The sequence below is a fragment of the Agelaius tricolor genome, unplaced genomic scaffold, assembly GCF_023055355.1.
Source record: "Agelaius tricolor isolate 1412-34295 unplaced genomic scaffold, bAgeTri1.0.p SCAF_1, whole genome shotgun sequence".
Lineage (NCBI taxonomy): Eukaryota > Metazoa > Chordata > Aves > Passeriformes > Icteridae > Agelaius > Agelaius tricolor.
Window position 1 is genome coordinate 33,084,187 of NW_027269261.1, and position 19,164 is coordinate 33,103,350.

The 19,164-nt window shown below is 42.4% G+C and overlaps 1 protein-coding gene across 1 annotated transcript; it reads left to right on the forward strand.

The window, feature by feature from the left end:
* The first annotated feature begins 5,841 nt into the window (after nt 1-5,841).
* DESI2 (desumoylating isopeptidase 2) lies at nt 5,842-18,947 on the forward strand. Its single transcript, XM_071429082.1, has 5 exons — nt 5,842-6,768; nt 13,859-13,931; nt 15,851-15,944; nt 16,444-16,585; nt 18,424-18,947. The coding sequence occupies exons 1-5, from the start codon at nt 6,730-6,732 to the stop codon at nt 18,655-18,657; spliced, it is 582 nt and encodes a 193-aa protein (XP_071285183.1). The 5' UTR covers nt 5,842-6,729; the 3' UTR covers nt 18,658-18,947.
* Nucleotides 18,948-19,164: the final 217 nt, after the last annotated feature.

A 19,164-nucleotide genomic window follows, 5' to 3' on the forward strand; every position in this document is an offset into this window, starting at 1 on the left:
AGTACCTGATGAAATGATAGCAAAAATGCATGGAAAGCAAACAGTACTTCAGGATTGGTTTATTTTAGATATTTCTTGTATCATTCCAAGGCCCAAAAAATCATTTTCTAGCCATGAAAATTGTATCTCCCTCTGTTCCCCACAAAACAGTCTTTCCATTAAACCACCTGTATGCTTCCCAACAACAGGGGCTTTTTTTTTAAATGTTGGAACTTCCTACATAAAGGATAGATTCAGAACTTACACAGAAGTAAAAGTACATTGTCACGTCCTTTGACCCAAGGCCTAAATAACAATGAAACTGATGTGACTTAACAGATAATTCAATCAAATTTTTAATAAATAGTACTTCTTATAAGTGAGAATCTAAGGAGTAAAACACAAGCTTCCTGAAAGTGAAATAATGAATATGTTCAAGATTCTGGTGTTCATCTGTCTATGCAATGCAGGTAGGTTAGCTCTCATTTGACATTTAAGACGTGGATGGTGTTCATTAAATGTCTGGATGAATCTATTTTAGATCTACTTTCCATTGATGTAATGCTGGTTTTGGAATTAAAAATGACCAGACAGCAACCAGTTTATTTAAAGAACATTTTGACATAAGGTCAGCATACTGTCTCTGGTTCTCCCTGCATGAGCTCATGCAGCCATATGAAATCATTTTTAGGGTCACAGCTTAAATTTGTAAATGCATTTCAGTGAAATGCACTTCCAATTAGCTGCAAATGTATCCCAAACCATCTTGATTTCTTAATGTAAATCCTTGACACAAACTTTAAGTTACTATTTACCTAATCACTGTGTCATTTCTCCTACAGAGTGGAAAACAAGTACTTGGCAGCATGGACACCTTCTTGGATATAATGAAACATTTAATAAAATAGGAGATACAGCAAACTGAATGAAGTTCTTGAATTTTGAAAATGCTGCTTCTTTATCTAGAGAGCTTGTTATCTATGACTCAGTCCCATCTAAATTTATGTTATTGCTGATCTACAGTCGCTGCAGCTCCTCCATTTTTCTTTTTTTTTCCAGTTTATAATGAAGACAAATAATTTTGGGGCTTAAAAAATTTTTACTTACCTGTTCCTTGCAGGTCTGTTATGAGGATGACATGCATAAATGCAACATCTTTTGGGCTGCTGTGGGATGATGCATTTACTACACTTACAAAAACAGCACTGCTAATGGATACTGCCAACTATTTGGATCAAAATCTTCTCTATCGGGAATTCTTCATAGGATTGCTATTGTTACCAGATTATTTTCAGTTAAGTAAGTAATATTTTAGAGTAGTTATTTTTTTAAATGAAGTGGTAAAGTAATAGAAATTCCAGGTAGGAGATCATTGAACATCATTTGATCTTTTAAAATGACAGCAACAGAAATTTATATTAAATTTATAAAATAACAGAGCATTTTATTGCTCTTTTAAGACTGAAAATTATTATTTTTAGATTAACAGATATACCGTGAAAAGAGTTAGCAAACTAGAGCTATTTATTCTTCAGATATTGTAAGCCTGCATCCATATCATATGGATATGGATATCATATCCATATGATTCTAATAAGAAAATTCTGGTTTGCATCCTTAGCACTTCTTACAGGAAGATAATTAGATTATTTCTGTCCAATTCTGTTTGACTAGAAGTTAAATGGCATAATAATTTTGATTTTTGCCAAGAGAAGGTGACTAAAATAGCATGGTAACTTTTCAGTACATCAAAAAGAGACTATTTTCCAGTTTTCTGTCATTGTAAGGCATTGGCTTTTGGATTACAATCACAGAATCATACTGAAGATACGTGGAATTCCTAAGTGGAACACAACTGTTCCTAAGAAAAGGCCTTTTATTCATTATTCTAGCCTAAGGAAACCTTGTAAGTCTTTTCCCACGGTAGTTGTTCCTCTTTACATGGCTATTATAGGAAAATCAGCAGATGCCATTCACTCAACAGGCAATGGTAAGGTTTTTTGGCTACTTGAGTCACCTGGTAACTGTACAAAAGACCAATCTCAGTCCATCTCTGTGGGATCTCAGCACATCGTTCCCGATGTCCAGAGATGCCAGGAGAACCCTTGGGGGTCTCGAAAATCCTGGAATGTTGCCAAGAGTGTTTGGTGGCTTGATTTTGATCCATCCACAGATGTAACAAGAGTCTGAGGACAAGAGAATCACTTTAGAGTGAAGGGTGTAAAAGAGACACATTTAGAGGGTGATATATAAACTTTAAGGTTTTTGGTACAGGGGGGTTATGGAGACAAGATGGAGGGATCAGGGCGTGTCTCGTCCTTCTTCTTTCTTCTTCTTGTCCTCCATCTCCTGTGGTGATGTTGGCACTTGGGGATTGGTTTATGGTGAAGGTGCACTTGCCAACATGGGTGAAAAGCATTGGGAAATAAAGGTAAATATTGTGTACGTAGATTTTAGTATAAAAAGACATGACCGCCCCATGGGTGGTCAGAGAGTGCCTGTGACTGCTTGCAGATCAGACCTCTGTTGAGCAGACAGAAAATTTTGTAGATAAGAAATAATAAACAACCTGAAGATCGAAAAGCTGAAGAATCCAGACTCGTCCTTTGAAACGCGTGCCACCCAAGAACCACTCTACCCGTGTCGGGGCAGAGACAGACAGCCGAACCCGACACATCTCTATGAAGTTCAGTGGACCACTTCTGGACTTCACCACAGGCATGTCCTACAAAATTGTTCATGAAACTTGACAGATCTTACTTTACGATTTTGAGCTGCTGTTCTATTCAAAAGCCTTTCAGATGGTGAGGACCGTATGGAAAAAGTCTCTCAGACAAAATTAGCCAGTTCCTAGGCCACAATAAATATCCACTGGAACAAGGCTTGCAAGATGAAGCTATCAGGCTTACTGGGCACTCAGCCTTATCTACTGATACATTTCATGTGACACAGAGGTGGATCCTAGCAAGGCAGCCTGGTGATGGCAGTGCATGGAGCAGCAGCTGAGGCACTGCAAAGAACAAGAAGCAGTCAGGCAGAGTGGAGCAGAACTGCCAGCCCAACCAGTGCACACTGCAGGCACCCAGACCAAGGGTATTGCCAAGAGTATTTTCATAAAAAGACTTGATAAATATTTCTGCTAATAATCTCTAGGTACCATAAAAAGGCATACTGACAGTGCCGTGAGAGGATGTCACGGCACTGAAGTAATTTTCTTGTTGATCCTTTATAAACAGAAGTCAGGGCTCACAGAAGACTCTACCTGACTCTACCATTTCCATGCTGATTCAGCAAGAACCATGAGAAAGAAGCCCATTAATCAATCTTCCAGTGTTCTTTGTTGGGAGGGTTTCTGCCACAAGGCCACTGCAGCTTCCCTGACTGACCCACAAAAGTCTTGTGTTACTACCCCTGGCATAGGCAAGAGAATTCTCTGTCCAAATGGGAAGACAAGCTGAGCCTTTGACCTTTTTTTCTTGTTAGACTGTAGGATGTTTAAAATAGAAGTGCACTTTAATATACTGTAGCTATAAACAGATCTGCATGACTCAAAATCAGGTCCAGCAACATACCTGACATGAGATAATGACTGAGCTCAAATGCAAAACCAAATTTTTCAGGAGATGGAAGCAGGGCAAGCTAACAAGGGCATGCAGGGACAGAACTGGGAAAATCCAAGCCTGGTTGGAACAGAAACTAGCAAGGAACATGAAGGGTATCAGAAGATGGGTTTGTGGGTTCATCAATAGCATAAGAAAGAAAATGGAAAAGGTGAACCTACTGCTAGGTCAGGCTGGAGATCTACTAACAAAGGATAGAGAGAAGACTGAAGTACTTAGTGCCTCCTTCCTTCCCTCAGTCTTCATTGATAAATTCTGTTTTCAGTTTTTCCAGGTTTCCATTAACATTAAATTTTCTGGAGTTCCTACTTACAGTATCAATGGATCCAACAGGGACTCCCTAGATAAGCTGGACAGGCACAATTCACAGGATGAGACAGGATACCTTTGTGACTGCTGAGAGACCTGGCAGATGCCATTGCAAGGCCACTCTTCGTTGACTTTTGAACAGCTATGATGATCAAAGGGGAAAAGGCAATCAATAACAGATGATTTTAAATGCTCATGTATTCTTTGTTTCAGATTTCTACATTTTTATAATCTTTTAAGAAAATTTCCAGAAACTGCATCTCTCTGTGAATCTAGGCACCTTGGGTTTCTCTAACTTCTCATTTATGGCTGCAAATTGGTGCTTTGCTAATCTTGACTATTTCTACACCTTTGAAAATAAAACAGAACATAGCATTTGCCATAAAGAGAAAGAAACCAGATTGCTCTTTGAGTGTATTGCTCCAATACAAGAATAGAAACATGTCACTGCATAAAGTAAATGTAGCAAAGATTGGTGAACAATGGTTTGTGTTCTTCTCTGAGATTTCCTGTGTTTCCATTAAGGGCTCAGGCACCTCGTTTTGCAGTTTTACAGTGCAGAAGTCCCTGGGTTCACACATTGTGCTTCTTTTGTGGTGACAGTGCCCACAACTGACCTCTGCCCCTCGACCAAACAGCCAGACTCATCTCTGTGAGCATTCTGGAGTATCCTCATACCATACTTCCTCACTCTCCCAACTACTCCCATAAATGCAAACTGCTGTAACACACACCATACATGGCACAGCTTTCTGCAGTATTCACTCATGCTTAACATTGCTTCTCTATCTAATGAGTCTTCTGGCTCAAAAGAAGGATTTTCTTGTCTTTTGCAGATAGTTGCAGGAGAAGATAAGCTGCATCACTGAGGAAGTTAGGGCTGTAATATTGTGTTATTCCTCTGTCTATAAAGTCTAGTATGTAAATAGCAAAATTCAATTTTTAAGTCAAATAAATGACACTTGGGATTTATTCTTCACAGAACATGAAATTTCTCTCTCCTGTCACAGGCTACAAGTTATGTTTTCCTCTCCTTCTGCTCCACAATGCATCTTATAGACAGAAAACAAACAAGAGACAATGAAGACTAAGTGATTTGTTACAACTCTATTTCTTCCAGTTAATGCATACTGATGGTTGGAAATGGAGCCCCTGCCTTTTCAGGTAAGGTTTTTGACCTCTGCAGATTTAAGAAACAATGTTTTCCTCGGTATTTCTCAACATGGAAGCAACTATTTCCCACAAATGTTTTGAGTTTAATAACCACAAGTTTCCTAGCTTTAGCCAAAGGAGCAAAGAACATTACATTACTTATGGACCTGTCCACATATTTTACTGGCAAAGTAAGGCATTACTTCCAACCTCAGGTTCACACACAGGTCCCTCAGGTGCCTGAATTACATATTCTGACAATTAGGATGTATTTTAAGTTTTTGCGACAGTACTCATTTCCTCTAACCAAAGATCACTCCCCAAAGCAGGAATTGCTTTTTTAACTACACGCATCAGCTGTGCTGTAGTACTTGAAGGACAAAGCTGTTCTGCACACAAAATGGAATTTTAGCTAAGAGGGACTAAACATCTAAATGTCTGCAGCCAGAAATGATAGTGGAAGCCAGGATACCCCTGGGGTGGGAACATCCTTCCTCCTGCAGCACCTTTGTCCCAAGGGCACATTCACAGCCTGCTGTGAGCAGCATCTTTTTTTAAACTGCTATGAAGGGCCACTGCTTGTCTTTATCAAATTGAGTCTGCTGGAAGAGAGAATGCATATTTTTTCTCCTGCTTCTCTACAGCTTTTAACAAAAGGCTTTTCGTTTTGCTGTCGCTTGACAAGGCTGTAGATGAAGCTTACACGGCCGGGTTACTCTTGGAAGGTGCCTGCCGCCTTAGGAGCGGCCCTGCCTTCAGCAGCACCCACACGCGGGTTATCCGCAGGTCCGCACGGCTCACACGTTCTTTCCGCCGAGCCACTTCAAATTTCCGTTCTTCCCTGAACTCAGACGTGAAATGGCGGTGCCGGGGGATGCTGTGAACCATCACACGGACAGGGAACTAACTAACAGTTGTGCGGCAACCACACGGACCGGGAACTAACTAATTCTCTTCTGGGAACCAACCACCTGAGGCGCACGAGTGGCGGCCACGGGGCAGGGCAGGCGGGCACAGCCGGGCAGCCGTGCGGGGTCGGGTCCCCGGAGGCCCGAGGGAGCCACAGCAGCGCTCTCCAGCCGCCCGGGACAATTCCCCAGGAGGGGAGGCGGCAGGGCGAGCAGCCACGGCCGGGGCAGGGCCCCGCGCTCCGAGCCAGGCCGCGGGGCGGCGCCGGGCACGCCGGGAGCCGCATTGCCGCCCGCGTTCCCGCGCGGCGCGCCGGGAGCTGTAGTCGCGGCCGTGCCGCTCGGCTCGGGCGCTGGGGGCGGGCTGGAGCGGCTCCATTTTGCGCCCGTCGGCGGGGCTGCCCGGCCGTCCCGCGGCCCGGCCTGGCGCCAGGCAGGGCGCGGCCCGCCCCGGCGCTTCTCCCTTCCCTCTTCCTCCCTTCACTCCTCCCCGCCCGCCACCGGCACCGCGGCCGCTGCCCCCCGCGCCGCCCGGCCCCCGCTGCCGGCCGCGGGCTGAGCGCGTCTCCCGGGGGCGCGGCCCCGTCCCTCCGCGGCGGCGGCTCCATGGTGCCCGCCGCCCCCCGCCGCCCCGCAGCAACAGGCAGGACGAGGAGGAAGCGGCCGCCGGGGGTCCGCACCGCCCCGCCGCCGGCCTGAGCGGCGCCGCCGCCGCAGCGGGAGCGACCGAGCGGGCGGGGGGCGCCCGCGGGCCGCCGGCGATGGCGAACCAGCTGGTGATCCTGAACGTCTACGACATGGTGAGACACCGGCACGGCTCTGGGCGGGGGTCTCGGCCCCCTCCCGGCAGGGCGGCGGCGGGGAGTGGCCTGCCCTGCGGGGGCCAGGGCGGCTGGGAAAGTTTGCCTGCCCTTCCCGTGCCTGTCCCCGCGGGAGCTGGAGCCGGGGGCGGCAGAGCGGGAGAAAGAGCGAGCCCGGGGAGGGGAGGGCGGGGGCGGTGATTTGGGAGGTCTGACGGATTTCTACAGCCCCTCTGTGACCTGCGACAAAAGTTTGCCGGGTCGGGTCTTCCAGGGACAGGTGGATCCGCTCCCTGTCGCGGGGAAACTTTCCCTGCCGTGAGCGTCCCTGTGCTGTGCTGCTACCTCTGCTACTGACCCGAAGCTCAGCAGCAGGGAGGCCCTGCCTTTCTGCTCTCGAAAACCAGAAAAGGGTCCAGTTTTCCAAGAGATGGTAGTTCAGGATAACCTCTGTCTTTACAAGGATAAAAGCTTTTTAGCACAGTGTCAGTAAGGTAATTTTTTTGCTTGACCATAATTTTTTAATAGTTTTGTTGTGGCTGCGACCTGGTAGAAAGAAGGGAATCGCTGCAGCTTGATTTGCAGCCGTATGAGCTCACCTTCCCTCCCTCCTGGATAATCTTTATGTGGCACCTCAGCAGCTGTGGTATTGTCTTATGTTCAGCTGGAAGCTGCTCAAATGCCATGGTAACAAATGAGGTGTAAGTACCTGCATGGAACAGTAGGCTTGGATAAGTAATAAGAAAATATTATCCATTAGTGCATTTCAATGGCTGGAAATTAGAATGAGTGGCAGTATTTCTCTGACCAAGTTTTAAGTCTACTGATAGAGGGACGGTAAGATGGAGAACTAGCTTCAGGTGACAGTGGTTGTGTTACTTAGCTTATTTTGGATAGGCTTTCCTACCACCACCATTTTAAAGTGAACCTTCGCTGTTTTGAAGGGGTGAAGGTATATAGTATAGTGCCAGTGACTGCTGGAAGTGAGAAAATACAGCTTGTTTTGCTTGGGAACAGTCACATTCAAATGCTAAATAGCAATCAATAGGGATCTATCTGGCTTGAAATCAAATATATTTACAATATCATAGCAACTAGCCTGATTTTTGTCATTATTTTCTTTCACTCTAATACTTACCTCAGAAATCAATGTCCCTTTTTGGGGGGATTTTTTTGCCCACGCCTGTGTTTGAGCTCTCCAGTGAATATAGCCTGTTACCTTGACTTTGGTTTCCTTCATTATAGACAGGGAGGGGAGACTGGAGACAGGAACAGTCTGTTCATTGTGATTTTCTGAGAGATGGGAGGAAAAAAGAAGGGGTCTTTGCTCACCTGGTTGAGCTCATCTGTGGTGCTAATATGAGAAAAAGTCACAGTGTGCCTTATTTACACTAGACCTGAGGAGGGAAGACTGTCCTGTCACATGCATATATATGACTTCTCTGGACTACAGTGCAAATATATATATATTGGGGAATGTCTTTTAGCATAAAAAGATGGTTTTACATATATTAACTATAAATATTTGTACAGCGAAAGAAGTAGGACTTCAGCTTCGTGACTCTTACATAAGAATATCTTTGAAGTCAAGGCTTGACGAACTTCTGACTCACCAAAATGGAAGACCCACTGTTCTCATAACGACTTGCTTAATTGTGCAGAGTGAGCCAGTTCACAGGCAGGCTGTGAAACCTTAACAGAGTGGACTGACTCCTGTGTAAATGCCTGCCATGGCCTCGAGGAAACTCCATTCTTGCTCTGATGGTAGCACTGGTGGGGTGTGACTTCAGCATGCTGTTTCTTTTTCTCTTGTGATAGTCCACTCTTTTGTTCACATCATCCTTTCTTTTTCCGCGAGAGCTGAATTGCTGTGTTCAGTTTTACTCCAGCCACCCTAGGAAGGCTGGCAGTTGACATGAGGGAAGTGAGGAAAAAAAGCAACAGGAAGGGTGTGCTAAAAGCTAGTGTCATATTTTTCCTAAGGACACATTAGGGGGCTGTTGGTTATCCTGTTGTTATTACTGGGATTCTGCCTCCATCGAGAATTCACATAGTCTCTTGTTGTGGTGTGAAGCAATATCCTGTTTCACCTTTCCCAGTCCCTCAGGTGTGCCAGCCTCTCCCACCCCCTTGCCCCCTTGCTAAGTGCTGTCCATCAATCTTAACATTCCAGCAAGGGCGTCGTCTGGTTGGTGCAGTTCCAAAGATGCTTCTCAGCCCTGGGGTCATTGGCCAGTCTAGGTGTCACTGTCCCCTGAGACTGCCCCCCTCCCACCTGGTTGGTGGCACACCTACCCTTCCCCTTCCCCTTTCCCCGGGCTTAGAAAGACACGGGACCATGCGGTCTGCATTCTGTTGGAGCTGTTACAAGATCCAGAGATCTGTGACCTTGGAATAAAACTCTGGATTAAACCCTACGGCAGAATCTGCCTCCTTTTCCTCTTCACCTCACCTAAAGCCTTTCCACCAGAGGTAAACCTGAGTTCCTGCCTGCCTGGACTTGTTCCAAGTGCCAGCTGCAACATCCAGCCAGCCAGGGATGTCTCTGAGGTGAAACACCACAGCTTTCGCCTTTGGTCAAGCAGCAAGGGCCAGAAGAGCCCAGGCACGTTCCACCCGGTAATATTGGGATCATATTCCAATAGTCTCTGAAGCCACCATCCATGGAAGGAACTTCCTCTCCAAAAGAACCAGCCAAGCACATTTATTTGCAGATGTTTGATTACATGTAGAGGTGACTTTAATGGTTGAAGTTACACATCACCACAGATTATACATACCACTAAGGAGACTATTTCTATTTCCTGCTTCAGTCCTGTTTGTCGCTTTGTAGCGATATCTACTTTATTTGACCATTAGAGAAGCAGTTTTCCTTCAAATTGGTGGGAAAAACACAAGTTTGTGTGATGTCTGGAAGATACCACCAGTGTACATCCTTCATTAAACTCCTCTGCTAAACCACATCTCAATCCGTTAGAAACTTGTTTGAGACCAAAGCCTCACTTCCATGTTGCATAGCAGTTTTTACTGCTTGTACAACAGCCTGCTGAAATCAATGGTACTGCTTTATTTGGGGATGCTAGGAGTGGGTAGAAGGGAGGAGTCCTCTGTAATAGCAGTTTTGAAGTTCTGTTTATTCACCAAACCATGCCAGCTGTGTATTTGAGACATTAGCAGGTTTGCTCTTTGCTTCTGACATTCCATGTCACTTGGAAATGGGTTTGGGGCTGTTTTATAGTTTGGGTTTCGGACTGGGTTTTTTTGTTTTTCTTTTGAAACAAGAGACCATTGTTATTCACCTGGTTGATAGAACCAACGTTACTGTAATAAACTAAGAGCTTTATTTTAACCTGAACACAAACTGTGGCTTCATTTCCCAGGCAGCTGCTTAGGTATGCAGGGGAGTGCGAAGTGACCTTGCTGCTGCAGGGACTCCTTACAGGAGTGAGTTGGTTGCTTTTGGATGGTATACCCTTCCAATGTCCTTAGTGCTTGAAAAAGCAAAAATCTTGGATACAACCAGAGTGTGAGGGGGATGTGTGTGTTGTAGAAGAAAGTCGACTTTCAAGGACTGGTAACTTTATGGAGGGAGAGAAGCTTAAGGGCATATTTACGTAGTACAGTTCATGCCTTTGAACATCTTCTATGATCATTAAAAGGGTTGGGTGAAGGCTTTGATATATTGTGTTTTGAAAACTGGAGTACTTTATAGCTTCATTTTAACTAACTGCTATTTTTAGGAGTCTAGTTTTTTTGTGCCCAAGTAGTATCCTATTTCTTCCCTTGTCAAATAAGGCAATAACAAGCTAAAGTATTAATGTAAATGAAAGCTCTGAAGATATTTTTGAAGCACTGGGATTAGTGTTTTTCTTTCATTGCAGTGACATGACTTTATTGTGCAGATAGAAAAATACTTCTTTAATATTTTCCTTATGATAGATTAAACCTGAAATCCTGTTTTACAAGACTGACATGTTGCAAAATATTGAGGATATGGGATTGCACCATATGGCAAAATCCATATGCACTATGGCAAAATCCATATCAAGACCAAAGGGAATCCAGTTTGTGTAATGGAAACAAGGATGTAGCATTTGGGATCAGTTTGGGCATGTTACTGAACCAGTGAGCTATACAGATGTAATTTAATTTACAGTCTTTATTTTGTAAGTTGTATACAATCTTTTCAGCTGCAGCCAAATTCAGCACTCTTTTGTCCTGCATTTCTTCCTTCAGTGAGATAAGGCATTTTGTTCAATGAGTAAATGGGACCAACCTTCCAATAGCTCATCCAGATTAAGTAATAATTAGAAAAAACTACTTTCCTAGGGGGAAAGTAATTCTGTCTCATTGAAATTCTTTATCTTCAATTAACCTATTCTGTTCTTACTGGAAATATGAAGCAAAGTGCCAGCTTGCTTCAGGCACTTCTTCCAAAGCTGCTAACTTTGATTTTGTTTGCCATCAGTGCTCGCTTTGTGCAGCGTAGCGAGCCCTGAGTGTTTAGGTGGCACCAGTAGGGAGGAGTGTGTGCTTGGATAGGGGCAGGCTGTGCTCAGTACCCTGTTGGATCAGCTTTCCATCCCCTTCATCCGCTTCTGTGCGCATCAGTGACAAGGCCTGGTGACTCACTTTTCTCTCTCCCCTATTCTTTGTGTTTGGTTTCATGGGGTTGTGAGTGGGGAGTACTGTGAATACTTTTTCTCCTTGTCTTTTTCTGTCAAATAACCAGCTAGGCTTTATTCTATCCTGCTGCATGTGGGGTATCTTGTGTAAGTTTTGTTCTATTTTCAGAAAGCAGCCATAACCTTGCTTGGCATTTACAGATCCAATGGGTGCATGAGATGTAGGTAGTTTGGAATTCAGCAGCCGGGTTCTGAGTTTTCTGGCCACAAGTGCCCAGGAGAGGGACAGACTAGAGCACTAGAGATCCTGTCTAGCTCAGTTCTAGATTAGGTTCATTTGGATACACCTTCCCATTAGGCAAATGTACTTTATTCCAGTGATGACACACTGTATGTTGACTGTGCCTACAGTTTTGACTATAAATATAAACCTGAAACTATTTTGAAATGGTGAGCTGGTAAACTGTGGGATAGGAAGGGCCTCAGAACTGGAACACATTTATGTTGCAGTAGCTCTTCTGTTTTCCTGGGGACTCTTGATTTCACCTTGTAAGCAGAATCCTTTTTTTTTTATGCTCACAAACCCACTAAGATAAGTAGTCTTCGCATCCTTCTCCTTTCTTTCCCTCTTTGTATTCTCCCTGATATATGTCCTTCTATACAGAGTAAATTAATGCAGTGTATTTCTGGATGTAGCTTGTTCATACAGACTTGCTCTCTGCTCTTTTCTGGGGGGTGGAAGGAAAGAACTGCTAAGCCCTGTAAATAACTAAGGTGATGATTTAGAGTAGTCATCCATACCCCACTAGCTAACATAGCACTACACTGACAAAGCCAGAAATTAAAGCAAATGGTAAAGTTTAGTCTTAAGCAAAATTTATCCATGGATCACAGTTGAGCTTAAAGTAAATATAAGGTGCAAAATCTGCCTTCTTTTAATTCGTATTGACAAAATTTCCCACAGCTGGTTTGTCTGTTTGTAAATATTGGCATAGAGTGCTCTTTTTGCCATTTAACTTGTTTTCATTTTTATTAATAGCCTGTCAACCTGAGGTTTAGTGTATCATTTTTATTGGGAGACAAAAAGCCAACACGCTGTAATGTTTGCAATGGTGCTGTAAATTACACACTGACTCCAGCCAGCACATCTTCAAGTGTGACACCTCAACCTTTTACGTTTTTATCACTGGTTGTGCTGCACAGTGGCTTTGCATCAGAAAGCACTGATTATGTCAACAGGTTGTGTGAAGAAGATGGCTTGATGCTTTCTGCCTGCTTGCTAAACCAGTATTGATTTGCTGGGGGTACTGCCTCAGCCTGAACCCTGTTGCCAGTTGACTTTTTGAAGTCTGCTTTGTAAAAGCTCACAGAGAAGCTCTGGGGAAAAAAATCCTGTTACTGGAGTAATTGACAAAATAACGTTTTCCTTGTATTTTCCTGAGGTTTTTCTTGCTAGCCAATTTCAGTTTTAAGGACAACTGAGGCTGGTTTTTTTAAGGCTTTGTTTCAGGTTCCTTCTCAAATTGTGTGTCACTTGAAATCTTTTAATGCTTGAAGACTGATACTTTGAGAGTGGTGTTGCAGACAGGGGAAGAGTACTTTGAGGTTTTCCTTTATCAGAGTTCTGCATCTTTGAGGTCTTCAGGGTAACAGTTAGCTTTTGATAGACACTTGCTGCTGCTGCACTTTTCATAAAAGAAAAGAGAAAGCACTAAGAGAAGTTTCCTTTCTTTACTATTTTTTTCATTTTCTAAAAAAAATTCACTTCTGATTCCTTTTGAAATGATCTGTTTTCTGTTGGGTACAATACAAGTGATATATTGGAAACAAGTGTCAGACCTATGCAAAGGACTTAAACCTCATGTTTGGAACCCCATGCATCAGCAACCTGGAGAGAGCTTTGTCTCTTGCATGGTGACCTCTAATTGAGTGTTCAAAGACAAAATATAAGAAGGTAATTTCAGTCCATCTCTGAGTATATCTTGTGCTCATCTGCTCATAAGCAGGTGTGGTCATTACTATTAATGACAATCAGTGTGTGTATCTCACAGTCCTACATTCCAATGTACCTTGAAGAAAAATGGGCTCCTTAAAATTACAGCAATTGATTCTAGAATGTGTTCCACCTAATGGCAAACTTAACAGCCTACAGCTTGTTGACAAATAGAAGGTTGATCTGGATTTCTCCCAGGTTCAGACTCCTTGGCTGACAAACTTTGACAGCACTAAAACACTGGAATAGAACCTAATGGAATTAATTTGCTGCGTGCAGTTTGAGAATTTTAGTGACATTCTGTTCCTGTAAAATGGATTGTGCAGTTTACACTTTGTGATAAGGTTTAATGCTTTGTGATAGGGTTTAATGCTTTTGATGTGGGGGGACACATGTCTGCTCTGAGAAGACAAATCTGTACTGTAAACTAACTAGAGTTTTGGGTTTGGTTTTTTTTCTTCTTTTCTTTTAGTATTGGATGAATGAATATACTTCTTCCCTTGGAATTGGAGTGTTTCATTCAGGTATAGAGGTGTATGGCCGAGGTATGTACAAGAAAAGCATAACTTACTTTTTGCTTCAGTAATACTGTTATTTAAAAAGCATTTTTCAGGTAGTGAGGGGAGCCTAGCTCCTGAAACCTGTTAATCTCTTTTCTCATCTATTCTGCCTCTGGAAAAAAACCTTGGACATGAATAATCTGGTAGCCACTGTGCATTCTTTTGTCTAAAGCTATGCAACTATGAAAAAATGCACAACTTATTCAGCCAGGCATAGAAATCTTTATTTTAGATTTTGAAATACTTTTAAAAACCTACATAAAACAAAGTGTGCTTTGTATAAAGCATGGTTGAATCTGTTCCTCAGTTTTCTGTCAGCACTTACTGCAAGGAATTAATTTTTAACTACAGGAACAATAATCTGTTGCAGAGAGACATCTAAAAGTGCATGATGCTCAGGAAAAGGTCTATTCCATTTTGGTAGGTTGGTTTGTTTTAGAGACCATTTCTTTCAAAGGCATCCCATTCGTGCTGTTCATAAAAGATGCCCTTGTGATAAATAACAGCAACGCTTTTCAGTTTTGCTAAATAGGCTGTGCTTGGGTGCTACAGCCTCCTGGTCTGTCGAGGCCACTTTGAACCTGCATTGCAGCCAGAAGGTGTTTGTGCACACCACAGCACGGGCTCAGGTCTGAGGTGTTTCTGCCCAAAGCATAATGACACTCTGAGGTGATGGTGTTGCTGAAAGTAGTCCAGTTAAAGAAGGAAAATTTACTGCTGTGTTTTTGGGGTTTTTTTGGAATGTGTTGAGAGGTGAGGGGAAGGAGCAAAAGGCAGGCATGCACTCCAAAGGCCACACTGCCCAAAGTTATCTTAAACTATGTTTCAGCTACCGTAATGGTCATATTGTATCTGCTTTTCCAAGTGTTACCAGAGCAACAAATTGACAAAATACAGCGCTATTGTTAAAACTTTTTGGGGGATTTTTTTTAATATGACCCAGAAAGACCTGACTCTTAATAGTGCTGTGCCTGAAACCCAGTTTTTGAGCTGTGCCAAATACATGTGCCTCCCTTCCTGTTGGGATTATAGCAGCTTTCTCATATAGCAGGTCATGCCCCTGCTAGAACAATGACTTGCATTTTTCCAGGCACATCAAACCTTTTATTTATTAACCTGTTGTAAAAAAGATTATCCACGAAACTGAGTGCTAGACATGGGTGATGTGTTATGGGTTTTGAGGAAAGGAAGTGTGAAGTCATGCCTAAAGCTTTTTATTACACTCTGGGTGCAGCGTGCTCTGTTATCTTACAGACACAGACGGAAGCTGCAGCACACCATGATGCCTCATGTAGTGTGAGTGCTTAAGCCAGCAGGTGCTATGTGCAGACTTGAGATGCATGCACTGGTTTATTTTCTTGTTCTAGTTAAGAATTTGTGAAACTTGTGAACTTGTAAAGAATTGAACTCTTGCAAATCAAGAAATTTAAAGAACCTGTTAGGCCACTACACACTGCCACACTGAGGACTGTGGTGTACACTGAATAGAAGTGCCATCAGACCTCTGAGGATGCAGTAGTCTGAATCCCCAAAGTACTATCCCCAAAGTACTACCCACTTTCATAGGCATATGTAAGTGGAATTCTAAAGACAAGTATGTATAAAGATGTACAATTTAACTTGTAAATGCTCACTTCTACAATGAGAACAATATGTACTTTCTGCAAAGTTATTCAAGTTAAACCTGTACACTGATGTAGGAAATTTCCTATTAGTTTTTACTTAGGCTGAGTAGTAACTGACAAAGCTATTAATTTCCAGCTCATTTCATTTGCTCCCCATGTAAATACCATGTCTGGTTGCTAGCTTTAGATCCTTGTGAAGTCACCTTCCAGTCAGTAATCTCTGCTGTTTTTTATTGTCATCAGATGCTGGTTTTGTTAAATCTGAGCTTTCTCTTTCAGAATTTGCCTATGGTGGTCATCCATACCCTTTTTCTGGAATATTTGAGATTTCACCAGGAAATGCTTCTGAGCTAGGAGAAACATTTAAATTTAAGTAAGAAACATTACCTATTTTCTTAGTCTTTGAGAAAGCATATGAAAAAGACAATTTGTTGCATTTATTTTTGAGGATAGATGTATTGAATTGTAAAGGATTTCTGACTTTCTGAGAAATTCATATGTTTGCATAGAAATGAAAAACAGACAGAGGTGATGAGACAATGCAGTGTCTACAGCAAAGAACTTTTTTTTTAGCATACCATTAAATTCCTGAAATGCATACAAATTTTGTGGACTTGCAGCTAACTTTTATTACTTACACAGCATAAGCAATGCAGTAACTTTTTCAAGGTGGGTAATCAGCAAGAAAACATCATCTCTCATGGTAAAGATGAAAGTGGTGCCATAAAATGGAACAGAAAGAACCTTTGTTATTCTTGGAGAACAGAAAGATCTTGCTACCCACAGTGGAGTGACTTTTGATCGATGTATGAACAGTAGCCCACCTGTATCATGGGAGCCAAATCACCTTCTACTCTCTGTTTCTCTTCTAGAGAGGCTGTGGTTCTAGGCAGTACTGACTTTATGGAAGATGATATAGAAAAAATAGTAGAAGAGCTTGGAAAGGAATTCAAAGGAAATGCTTATCACCTAATGCACAAAAACTGCAATCACTTTTCTTCAGCTTTATCTGAGGTAAACAAACTTAAAGGTCTATAGAAAGGTGCTTCACAGGTGGTTACAGAGCATCATATCCTTCCAGTCCTTTGTAATGTTTGGTTTAATTCCCCACTTCCTATCTCTCTTGCCTTGGGCAAATATCATCATTTTTCAGGTTGTATTTGTGCTTATGTCCAAAGCTCCAGATTTTACTGCTAAATATTGTTGTCATACATAGCTTGTGTTAGAGCAGAGGTGCATTCCTAAAGAGATACCTAGTAAATAAAGTATTAAGAAGATTTAGAAATAATTTTAGTTGTTTCAGGAATTGCTACTGAATATAGAACTACTTTTTATTTTTATCACATTATTTGTATTTCCCCACAGAACCATCACACTGTAAATAATTTTCAAAGTTATGACCTAGTGTTAAAGAATAGCAAAGGCATTAAAGTTCCCCAGATAATGTTAATCTTCTGCTTGAGAGGCTTTTGTCAAGTTATTGCTCTGCCAGCACCTGTGTCCTGGTCATCTAGATCCTTGAGTGGTCATGCAAAGTATCTGACTGAGGAGTCGAACGGGCGTTGCTTTTTCCCCCTTGGCTTTGATGTAGCACGATCAGTTTGCCAATATGATTGAATGCCTGATCATTCACATGTGTATCCACACATGGGAAAGGGTCAGGAACAAGTAACCCAGGTCAGAGAGGGGAATGGAAACTTTGATTTTCATTGATAATTGGCAATCTCTGCTTGACTCTAATTTACTCTAATGTTTCATTGAAACACTCCAAAACAAGGATGCCTGTTTTTCCCATGTGAAGTTTCACAGATTTTATTTGGGTTTTTTTCCAAAATAGTTGATGCATACTTGCTGTATAGACTGTGTTTTATGTAGATTGATCTTCCAGTGGTAGTGGAAAATTTTATTGGGATGATGATTCATGTGCAATGCTGGTACAAGTAAGTAGGGTGAGACACTGACAAAGCTGCATTTGGTGTGAAAGCTGGCCTATATGGCCAGGGTTTTCCCATACTCTTCAGCTGCATGGTCATATTTTTTTCTGTTTTAGGTCTTGTCCTATTAGTGTTCAAATTTACTTTAAAAGTGGGTGTAATTGTAAGTTAAATGCTGCTCAGTTGCAGCAGAGTAATGCCCATGTTCTCCAGATCTGCACTGTATTACCAGAAATTAATATGGAGGTAGTTAAATAAAGTAACTCACTCCTTGAATAGTGACAACAAAATTATTTAATGACTGATGTGCAGTAAAAATAAGTACTTAATGCAACTTTTTATATTTTCGAGGAGTTGAACCCAGCTGTGCATTGTATAGTTCCAGCGAACCAAAGTGTGTGCTTGGCCTGTGTTGTAGGATAGTGATGTCTTGTGGAAGCTGTCAGAAGCCACCACAGTAAGGAGCCTCAGCTGTGTGTGTAACTCCATACAGTTACAGTACTGACACTTTCTGGCCACTTGATTTCAGGGTGCTTTTTTTGTAACAGTAGAGTTTCTCCTGCAATTTCTGTTTCTGAGGAATTAGCACTGAATAGAATCCATAGCTTAACTAATTTCTGTGCCTTTTATAGAAGTTATTCAAAAAGAGTGAAGTGGTTAGGCTTTTCAGGACTTCTAAGAAAATCATAGAACCAACCATGTGTCCAACTTTCACAATGGAATATCGGTGTCTTTGTGGGACTTGGAATGCTGATGGAGAAAGTCATAGTGCAGCTAACTTGGGTGCTTCTTGGCTGGCATTTGTGACGTGTAAACTGTAAGGCTGCTGCAGCTTTTGCTTCTTATTTACAGTACTGCTGTTTTGTTACTGCTGAATCCAGAAAACAAATTAACCCTTTCTTTTTCCTTCCCCCATAGATTCTCTGTGGAAAAGAGATTCCACGATGGGTGAATCGCCTTGCCTACTTCAGCTCTTGTATACCCTTCCTCCAGAGCTGCCTGCCAAAGGAGTGGCTAACTCCTGCAGCCCTCCAGTCCAGTGTTAGCCAGGAGCTACACGATGAGCTGGAGGAAGCTGAGGATGCAGCAGCATCAGCTTCCTTGGCAAGCTCGGCATCTGGGTCTAGAACTGGACGCCACACCAAATTATAAGTCCTCCTCCAAAGTAGCAAATACTTCAGAAATACTTTTGAAATACTTCAGTTTGATCTCTTCAGCAATTGACTTCCTGACAGAACATGAGAGCCAACTCTAGAACGTTGTTTTTATATGCAAAAAAAAAAGCTCTCATCAACCCCTGTTTCAGCTCAGGATTATTGACGTAGTGAAAGGAATTGCTGGGAGAAAAGGGAAGGATTTTGTGCGAAGCCACCCTTTTCATTTTCACCTGTTTGGTAGACCTGAGTTAACTTAACATCTTGCATAAAGCAGAACTTAAATTATTTGTTTACAGTATTGTGTACTGCTGTTTACAAGTCCTGTAAGGACTCCTGCTACCATGGAAGAAGAAAGAATTTGAGTTTGATTTAACTGTTGGTATAAATCAAAAGCAGTGGTATGATGCCCTGGATGAACTTTCCCCTTTATTTTCAAGATTTAAGGCAGGAGAACACTAAATTGAGGAATGCCAGAAACTGCTGAATACTATATATGTGAACA